Source organism: Lolium rigidum, chromosome 7 (genome assembly GCF_022539505.1).
Source record: "Lolium rigidum isolate FL_2022 chromosome 7, APGP_CSIRO_Lrig_0.1, whole genome shotgun sequence".
NCBI classification, from domain to species: Eukaryota; Viridiplantae; Streptophyta; class Magnoliopsida; order Poales; family Poaceae; genus Lolium; species Lolium rigidum.
In genome coordinates, this window is record NC_061514.1 from 301,717,248 (window position 1) to 301,726,838 (window position 9,591).

Below are 9,591 nucleotides of genomic sequence, written 5' to 3' on the forward strand. Positions count from 1 at the left end.
GTGCCCCCACCTGGCTTGCCCTTCTGGCTCCGCCAATATTCTGGGAAAATAGGACCTTCTGCATAAATTCCGAGGATTTTCCTGAAAGTTTGATTTCTGCACAAAAACGAGACACCAGAACAGTTCTACTGAAAACAGCGTTAGTCCGTGTTAGTTGCATCCAAAATACACAAATTAGAGGCAAAACAATAGCAAAAGTGTTCGGGAAAGTAGATACGTTTTGGACGTATCAATATCATACTTCAAACCATGTAGAAAACGCTGCATTGTCATCTGTAGTGATTCAGGGACACGGCCACGTTGCATAAGGATCTCCATCTCCATGAAATAAGTATCAACAGTCTTCACACCTTGTCTCAATAGGGTCAACTTATCATATATAGATCGCAAATAATTAGTGGGCACGAAACGAGCTTGCATAATGGCCTTCATCTCTTGCCATGTACGAACTGGCAGCTCGTGATCTTCTTGACGAGTACGTGTACTCCATCCCACCAACGCAATGCATAGCCATCAAATTATGAGGAAGCAAGCTTGACCTTCCTATCTTCAGTATAAGTATGTAAGCGCCATAACTTCTCAATCTTCAGCTCCCAAGTGAGGTATTCTTCAACATCAGCACCTCCTTCAAATTTGGGTATCGAGAACTTTGGCTTACCCAATCCGTCTTCTTCCTCAAACCCACGACCATGGCGTCCGAGTTCAACAAAGCCACGACCACAGTTACCACACCCAGCACCACGACCAACACTAGGTGCTTCATCTTGAAGCTCAGCATCTTCATCCTCATGGTGTTGTTGTTGTTAGGTCAAATTCTCAACAGCGAGTGTCAAAGCTTGAATATTGCGCTGAATATCCGTCATTTGATCTTGCTTAGCATTGACGATCTCATTAGTAGTATCCAGCTTTTTGGAAACCCCGTCAATGGTCTCCTTTAGTTCTTCGTCCTGAACGCGGAATTCACGTCGCATCTCATTACGAAGAGCTTCATACTCCCTCCATGTCATCACATCAGCGGCATCCTTGTTTTTCTGGTTAACAATTTTCTCATCACTAGAAGACATGGTTAGTAGATTAGTGCACTAAAACAAATATATATGGTGGTACTCTCACAACTCACTCAAAACTGATAAGAAAAGGAAATCTTACCGCTCCAAAGTGAATTAGTATTGCTTACCACTTGTAGTGACGATTAGTGCACGGATGTAGCGAAGCGAATATCAAGGGTATAAGAACAATCACACGACAAAGCCGGATATATGTGGGATGTAGGTGGGCTACCTATTTGCACCAATAACAAGCTTTAACGCTGACTGTAGACAACCAATGATACTCACACAAGGCGATAAATGTGGCAATGCAACTATATGGATGAAAGGTTGCAATGCACTTGAGAGACGCTAGCAAAACTCAACGGAACATGCACAAGATTGCTCAACTACAGGTGCAGTAAAGAAAACTTAGGCCTTCACTTGATTCTACTAGCACTTCACTTTTCTTTTTGGATTTTCTTTTTGTATAACACGCAGCTATGTAGCTCTTTTTGCTTCTTTTCTCTTTTCACTTTTTTTTGATTTTTTTATGACTCAACTCCTTGATAACACGGCCAACAGAAATTGCAAAGCACCAAAACCCTAATGAGCAGCCTGTCGAGCGGTAAAACTAGTCTCTTCTGGGGAAGTTCCTAGTCACTTATATCGAAAGGTTGTGTCTATGGTTGGGAACAAGCACACTGTATGCTATGTGGACTCGGAGAAACAAAACTGAAAACTAGATGATAGCGGAAACACAAACCCTAAAAATACAAGATGGAAGAAAAAGATACGCAAAAATAACTACGAAAAGCAACTAAAACTCGAAATTAGTGCAATCTAAGGCTATGACAAACCCTAACCCTAACTTTTTATGGCCTTTTCTGGATAGGAAACACTCACAACTCAACTATGGGGTGGATTGTGGATGGCTTACTGAGGAAACACTAAAATCTGATACCATGATAAGGGATGTGGCCCGATCTTCTCAGTAAGCAACGATGGGGATGATGATGACGGGATGAACACAGCGGAGATACACGATGATGAAGTGGATGATAACTTTTATGGTGCAAGGAGATCTCTCGATTGGTCCCTGTCGCCAATGCAACAGCTCTCAACCCTGCAAGATATTCGCAACTCCACACACTTGCGCACGTAGCCGCCGACCACGAAGCGGTAAGTTGCAACCGTCTAATTCCCAATGGAACAGCAGATCACACAAGACTTTCAGGGGTTTACACCAAATCAATGAAATATGGTGTAGAGATTCAATAGAGTTGCAAAGCAATCAACTATGAACTAGGGTTTATCTTAAACGTGGTCTAAACCTAATCTGGGGGCATCCTGGACACTTATATAGGGGTTCAGGACGACCTCATGTCGAAAAGATACATAGAAAACCGACCCAGATCGGATCTAGTCGAGACAGACTCGGAGTCCGCCGGTCATACGGCTGGTCGACCGGGCCTGGGACCGGGCCATCCGGTTTCAACCGGGTCTGGCGCCGGGTGGGAACCGGGCTAAGGGTCCAGGCTTATTGGATATTGCTCGGCTGGCACAAGTGTGGCGTCCGATCTGCGTCGGGCTGATCCGGTGTGGCGCCCGGTCGGACCGGGCCTGTGACCGGGCGCGCCGGCGTGGTGGCCGGTCTGACCGGACCTGACACCGGCCTATACTTCTTCCTCCTTCGCGCATGCCTCCCTCTCCTCCCTCGCGCGTCCATGGGATATCTTCATGTCCAGCTCTATGTCTAGCTCCATGTCCAGCTTTTTGTCCAGCTGCTCCTCTCCTCCTCGTGCGATACTTGCTCCCTCCTCATACCTGATCATACATAAGTAATAGGGCTTAGGCAGTATAAAGTTCTCATCGATCAAAGTATCACTTAGGAACAAGTTCACCTGTTGTTTGAGTAGCTTCACACGAGCTCGTGTTATTGGTCCAATCCTGACTTCATTGGACTTGAACTTCACAGCAGCATCATCTTCATCTTGCTATGATGGAGGTAGTAGTGTAGTAGGAATATCCTCATTATTAATTATACTACATAAAATTCATAGTGAATAAAAAAATTGGTGAACAAAAAGTAGAATGCTAGGGATATGTGAGTTTTGTTTGGAGTAATCATGCATGCATGGGTTGCAAGAACAATCCCGAGGATTGGACAAGCAGCCAGGAGCCAGCTAGGGCCACTAGCTACTGATGCATGCTAGCTACTCGGAGCAAGGCAACAACCGGCGTGGTTAACCTGCAGCTATCAACTCAACTGAGGGTCCATCCATGCGTGTTATCCTAAATCATTGCACCTTTCAGGTTTGGCAAAAGCGATCGATCGCCCGCGCAAATTAATTACTAAAGCTAGCTCTATGTACCATTGGAGAGCTTAATTCATTACTAGCTTTAGGAGTACCTGCCTTCATTTGTTTAGCATTTCCATCAACCTAAAGCTGCTCATAGTGGAGAGTAACTTAGACTAGTAACATATGTCATGTTACTAATCTAAGTTACTACCTTCATAGTGGGTAGTAACTTAGATATGGTATCATGCAATGTGTCATTAATTATGTTGTAGACTCATATTGCCTTGAGATGTGTGATGTTATGGTAACATAGCTAGTTACCATCTCACTCTTTTTCTTCATTTATTAGTATGTCATGTCACCAAAATGCTTTGAGATGTGTGATGTTACTACCTATGTTACTCCCACTATAAGAGCAAGTACAATAAGTCCTAGTCAGCTGACTATAAGGATTAAAATAGTATATTATTGCTTAGTTGGAGGAGAGAGAGGAGGAGAGAGAAGGAGAGTGGGCTCTTATGCAAGAAGCCAGACTACAGCGCGTCTTCCTAGACACTTTGTGAGAGTGAAAGGTGGGCCATACATTGATAAAATACTAAATTTTTATAGCTCACTATTGTATATGTTAACTCTAAGTTGACTATAGATGCCATGGCACTTGGTTTATAGCCAGCAGCTGGTTACACTATTGGAATTGCTCTAAGTAGTCTAAGCAAGATGCTCCCTCTCAAAGGGCAGAGCTACCAATTGCAATTTGCAACTGAAATAAGTGGTCCTAGATAAACCACCAGGTATTGAAGAGACTTGTGACTTGTCGAGCTCACTGAGTCTCCCACTCACTCATTCCCACTCTCAAGTCTCACCGCTCTAGCTACGCTCATGATCTCATCTTCTACCCATCGACCAAAGCTACGCAGTTAGAGGCGACCGGTGATGCCGACGGTGCGGCGGCGGAACCCGGACGTGCACGTGAAGGCGCTGGAGGGGATCGTCTCCGCCAACACCTTCCTCACGGTGGCCGTCTTCATCGGCATCACCGGCACCATCACGGCCTCCTCCACCGTGCCAGCCAACTGCGTCGCCGGCGACGACATCGCCCGCAACTTCTTCCTCTTCGAGATCCTCTCCTTCGGCTTCTACCTCCTGTCCAGCTTGGTGGCGCAGGGGATGAAGCTCTTAGTCACGCTGCTGGCCGCCGGCGACGACTTCTACGGCGACGGCGAGCAGAAGCCGGTCATGACCGACGACTGCGAGGAGATGCCGGCGTGGCGCGCCGCTGGGCCCCGGGAGCGGCGCCGCGCCGTGCTGCGGTACGCGCGCCCCATGATGCTGCTCGCCGCCGTCTGCTCCATCATGGGCACCTTCTTCCTGCTGCTCTCCATGATCGACGCCATCCAGCTCAAGTTCGGGATCCTCTCGTGCAACATCCCGATCACCGTCGGCGCCACGTTCGCGCTCTGCGTGCTCGCCGTCACCGGCCTGGTCTTCTACGGGAGCACCGTCGCCTACGCTCTCACCAACTACATGCCGTGACCGTGACAGCTCACCTGCCTACACATGTTCGTAGTAGCTGGTTGTTGCATCTACTAGTTCATTCTTTCTTAATTATCCTGGGATTAATCAATTTTACAGCACGTAATGTGCATATCCTGATCAATTAATTTTATTACGGACGGTAGAAGAAGTGTAAGTACTACGGAGTAGTACATTGTTTTCTTTAACCTATGGGAGTATCATTTTTTTCTGTTTCTCTTGTAGAAGGAGTGCATTAGAAGAAATTAGTTGCCTGGAGATCCCCACAAAGCTAAACATGTTGCATGGGCTGACTAATAAACGTCACCGTGCATGCCATGCATGGTGCATCTGACTTTCACAATGATCATCGCATCCACATTTTGGAGTAGGAAGCGGTGATCGACATTTTGGAGTAGGCTTGCAGCACCAGTTTTCTTGTCAACGCCGCAGCCACTACTAGAAAAGGGACCTTCCGTTCAGACATTTTGTCCCGGCCCACTCCGGAGTCGGGATAAATGGGCAGGCCACCGAAATCACCAAGAAGGTACGGGGTCTTTTATCGTAGTTCTTTAAGGCCTTTTGTCCCAGTTGGAGCCTCTAACCGGGACAAAAGGGCCTGAGGCCTTTTGCGGCCTGCTGACAGCCCTTTTGTCCCGGCTGGAGACACGAGCTAGAACATAAAATCCAACGGTTCGTTCCTGCGCGGAACCCGATCATCGTCGTGATCACTGGCGCACAGAATTCGGGTCGCCGACGCGCACAGAATTCGGGTCGCCGACGCGCACAGAATTCGGGTCGCCGGCGCCGGCGTCCAGCCTCTTCATCTTCACCTTCCTCACCTTCATATATGCTTCACATCTCCTCACCATTGCCACACATCTCTTCTCACATCTCTCATATCTCTCCCACAAAAGCTCTCTCTCCCGTTGTTGACTGCCAAAACCCACCGGCGGGCAGCGGCCTTGTCAACACCGTAGAGCCGGGAAGAGTCTAGAGCTGCGGCTGGCTGAGACCCCTCCGAGCGACGGCCCGCAATGCTCTTCTGGTCACACGCGGCGTTGCGAAGTGCAAGGGCGTGCCACCTGACCTATACCTGGTCAGGAAGGTGATGAGGATGCCTCGCTTAGTTTCCTGCAGGGCATGCATGTAAACGTTAAATACGAGCCTCGATCGGCTCTCAGGTTATCCTGTGAATCGGCTCGAAGAGCCGATCCACCCATGATCCGTACGGGGTGCACGAATACTTGGTGGTCCTGCTTGATCAAGATGAAGCTAATGAGATCTACGACGATTTAGGGTTTTCACCGCATAATCGGATCATCCTACTCCAGGTTGGGCCTTGCGGCCACGCACGGTGCTCGTAAGCCGATCCTAAACAAGGCCAAAAAACCAACATGAAGTTGATCCTAGGAACATCCCGTTTAGGACTTGCGAACGCCACCCTACGTGCCACTGGATCCTCCCCCCCTTTGTAAGGCCTAACTATTGCAGATATTAAACTAATCCTTGTAGAACAAGGAGCAATCGTAACGGATCGGATCTACTAAATAATGATCAAGCGGGGTGCCACCCCCACACCTGAGATAGGCGTGAGGGCGGCTAGATATGCAAGGGTTGCACTACGTAAGCATGCTTAAACGAAGAACAATGCTAACCCTAACACATCTAATGATAACTACGTTGCTCGCCATCAAAAGCGCTTCAGGTACGAGCAACGCATGGAACAACGTGGGGCTTGTGCTGCCTAGATCGCAAGATGCGATCTAGGCAGCATGTCGCTTACCCGATAGAAACCCTCGAGACGAAGGAGTTGGCGATGCGCCGAGATTGGTTTGTTTTGGGGTTGAACGTGAGTTGTTGTTTATTCCATAAACCCTAGGTACATATTTATAGTCCAGGGGACTTTCTAATGAGGGCGTGCACTAAACCGTGCACGAGATAAACTCTAACTTCTAAATCGATACACAATCTATTATGCTAAGATACACGGGCTAACTAGCCCAAATTCTCCGTGCAAGGCCGCTTCATAGATCTTCCATATGTAAACTTCCAAGCCCATCTTGATCGCGGCCCACCTCCTGATCGGTCAAATCTTGGTGATAACACATGCCCCCCTGGTTTTGGAATTGGTAATTCCAAAATCACTCTGCTTTCCTTCGTCGGGTCATGTCGTGGCAGAACTGTCGCAGTATCCCTTATGATGATGCCTTGCCTTCTCAACTTCTCCGCGTGACCTGGCAGTTTTTTTTTCTTTTTAGGAACCACTTCCTCGGAAACCGCTGTGGCATTGAATTTCCACTATATCCTCCTTCGATTTAACCGCTCTGAACAGTTCTTCTTTGTATCTCCTCCGCATTAGCACTCCAAAAACCCTCCCAGCCACCATGTCTTCCTCCTCCTCTGCCCCATCGGATCTTGCCAGCCAATCCTCCACGTCCCGTGAGCCGACGCCGGAGTACAACGCGGCGGCGGTCCACGCGGCCAACACCCGCCGCGCCATTGCGGCCGGGGAGGAGTCAGACCACGACTTCTCCATCTGGTCCGAGGACGACCAGTCCTTGACGGACGGGGAGAGCGACCTCCGCTTCCTCGCCGTTGGGGAATCGGAGGAGGAGAGTAACGACGACAGCTTCTCCTGCGACTTCACCTCTCCCGGGGAGGAGGAGGAGCAGGAAGAGGAGGAGGAGGACGATGACGAGAGCCCCTCCGACAAGCCGCCGGCCAAGCGGTTCTGCCCTTGGCCGGGCAATCTTAGCGACTTCGACAGCGACGAGGACGACGCTGACGAAGAAGATGAAGACAACGAGGGCCCGGTCGGCGGCCATTGGAGCGACGACGAGCCCGCCGGGAGCAGCGCTGATAGTGCCGACGACGGCGGCGACGAGGGCAGCGATGGCCCATAGATAGGACCTCTAGAATAGGGCCAGCAGTAGTAGATGGGGCCATGGATCCCCTAGTATTTCCCTTTTGAGAGCAATTAGCTCTTTATGTAAGAAATCTCATCTTAATCAATGAAGAACTTTTCCCCAATCTTGATTTTGCCGATTCCCTTTAATTGAGCCGATTCTCTCTTCTACTGACCCTGCCGATTCGTCCCCTTTGCCAATGCGTAATGAGCCGATCGCACCGCATCGGTCCTTTGAAATTCACCCTTCTCTTCTTCAGCTGATAATTTTCTAAATTTGGTTTCAGGAAAACCTTCGAACTTTTCCAACCAAACCCAATAATCCTTTTCAGTACCCATCATTGTGAAGAAGGTTGCAATGAAGGATCAGCCGATGGTATCCTCATCGGTTCTTTAAACAGAGTATCCACTAGGCCTGCTGCCCCCCGAGCCTTACTCGAGGCGAGAATGTCAGAGAATGCGCCACAGCCCGATCCTCTTTCTTCCTCCGACAGCTCGATAATCTTCCGTTTCAGCTGAACTAGCCCCAAAGATTGGAAATCCTTGACAACAAAAAGGTTCAGGAACCCGGATCGGCTCGAAGCAGCTGGAGAAGTTTCCATTGTTTTACTCCCTCGAGGCAACAGAAGGCACCGCCGCTGGCCTGGACTTGGTGGAGACTCGATAAAAATCGCACAATTCAACTAGAGTCGATGGCTATGCATCGGCTGTCTCTCGATTCTGAAGTCGATGCCCTTGCATCGGCTGTTCCAAAATTGTTTTTTTTTTATTTGGCCGATTTCCCTTAATCGGCCCCCCAATGTCTCCTTGCACGTACGTTCTCACCTGTCTATCTGCACATGTTCATCTGATTATATGCCCCCCGAGCCGATTCTGTCAAGAAAATTGATGGTATCGGCTCTGTTGGATAACATGTTGAACCCAGGCAGAATGGTGGGTGAGGATAATTTTGGCCGATTGCCGGAATCGGCCTCCACGTTGCGTGCTCGTTGAAGGTTTTGTAAGTTCCCTTCATAAATTTTTGGGGCCGATCACAAGGATCAGCCTCATTGCTGTCGTCCACCTTGAGTGCTCCGTAGAGTCGTGGAGCGCTAAGCTCTGTCGGCAAGACGAGTACCATGTTTGTGCCAGCCGATGTCTCATCATCGGCTTTCCTCTGTTTGGGGCGCCACTCCATTTTCCGTGGACGACCCTCTTCATCCAGGGTTCGCTGAACTTTTGCAGCCGGATCAGGTCGTGCCTTCCTTAGCGTATGCGGTATAACCTTTCGGCTTCCTCCAGGCCGCGCAATCGCTGAACCCCGCGCTTTTGGGAACGGCTGAGTCCGTCGTGGGCACCACCTCGGCCGGTGGTACCTATCTTCTTCCACTTCTCCCTCGTCTTCTGAATCCTCAAGATCTGCCCAACGAGGTGACTCAGCGCGTTTGCTTTGTGGCGGGAGAGGCCCTAGGCGCTCGAACACAGACACGTTGGCTGCCTCCTTCTTTTTCTGATTGCATTCTGGGCAATTGCCGATTGTGGGCAATCGGCTCATTCCCGAATCCCAGCAGTGTCTGAAGAAGGGGCAGTCCCAATGTCTGGCGTTGTCATCTTGCTCCCTTGATGTTTCCGTGGCACGGCGCTCGTGCTCCTCCTCATCGCGATCCTGCCGACGATATCTTCTGGCTTCTCTAGCCAGACAATCTCCTCTATCATCGTAATTGAACCGTCGGCGTTGGTCGTACTGACTCACATATTTGTTGAGGAGGTGATCAGAGAGGGGTCGCTGATATCTTATATTCTTCACCTCTCCCTCTGTGACATAGCGCTTGCCATCATGACGGAGCCGATCGCGTGGAGC

The 9,591-nt window shown here is 49.4% G+C and overlaps 1 protein-coding gene across 1 annotated transcript; it reads left to right on the top strand.

Annotated features, from left to right (window-relative positions):
* Nucleotides 1-4,264: 4,264 nt before the first annotated feature.
* Nucleotides 4,265-5,006, top strand: LOC124670362. The gene has a single exon (XM_047206873.1). The coding sequence runs from the start codon at nucleotides 4,265-4,267 to the stop codon at nucleotides 4,862-4,864; it is 600 nt and encodes a 199-aa protein (XP_047062829.1). The 3' UTR covers nucleotides 4,865-5,006.
* The last annotated feature ends 4,585 nt before the right edge of the window (nucleotides 5,007-9,591 follow it).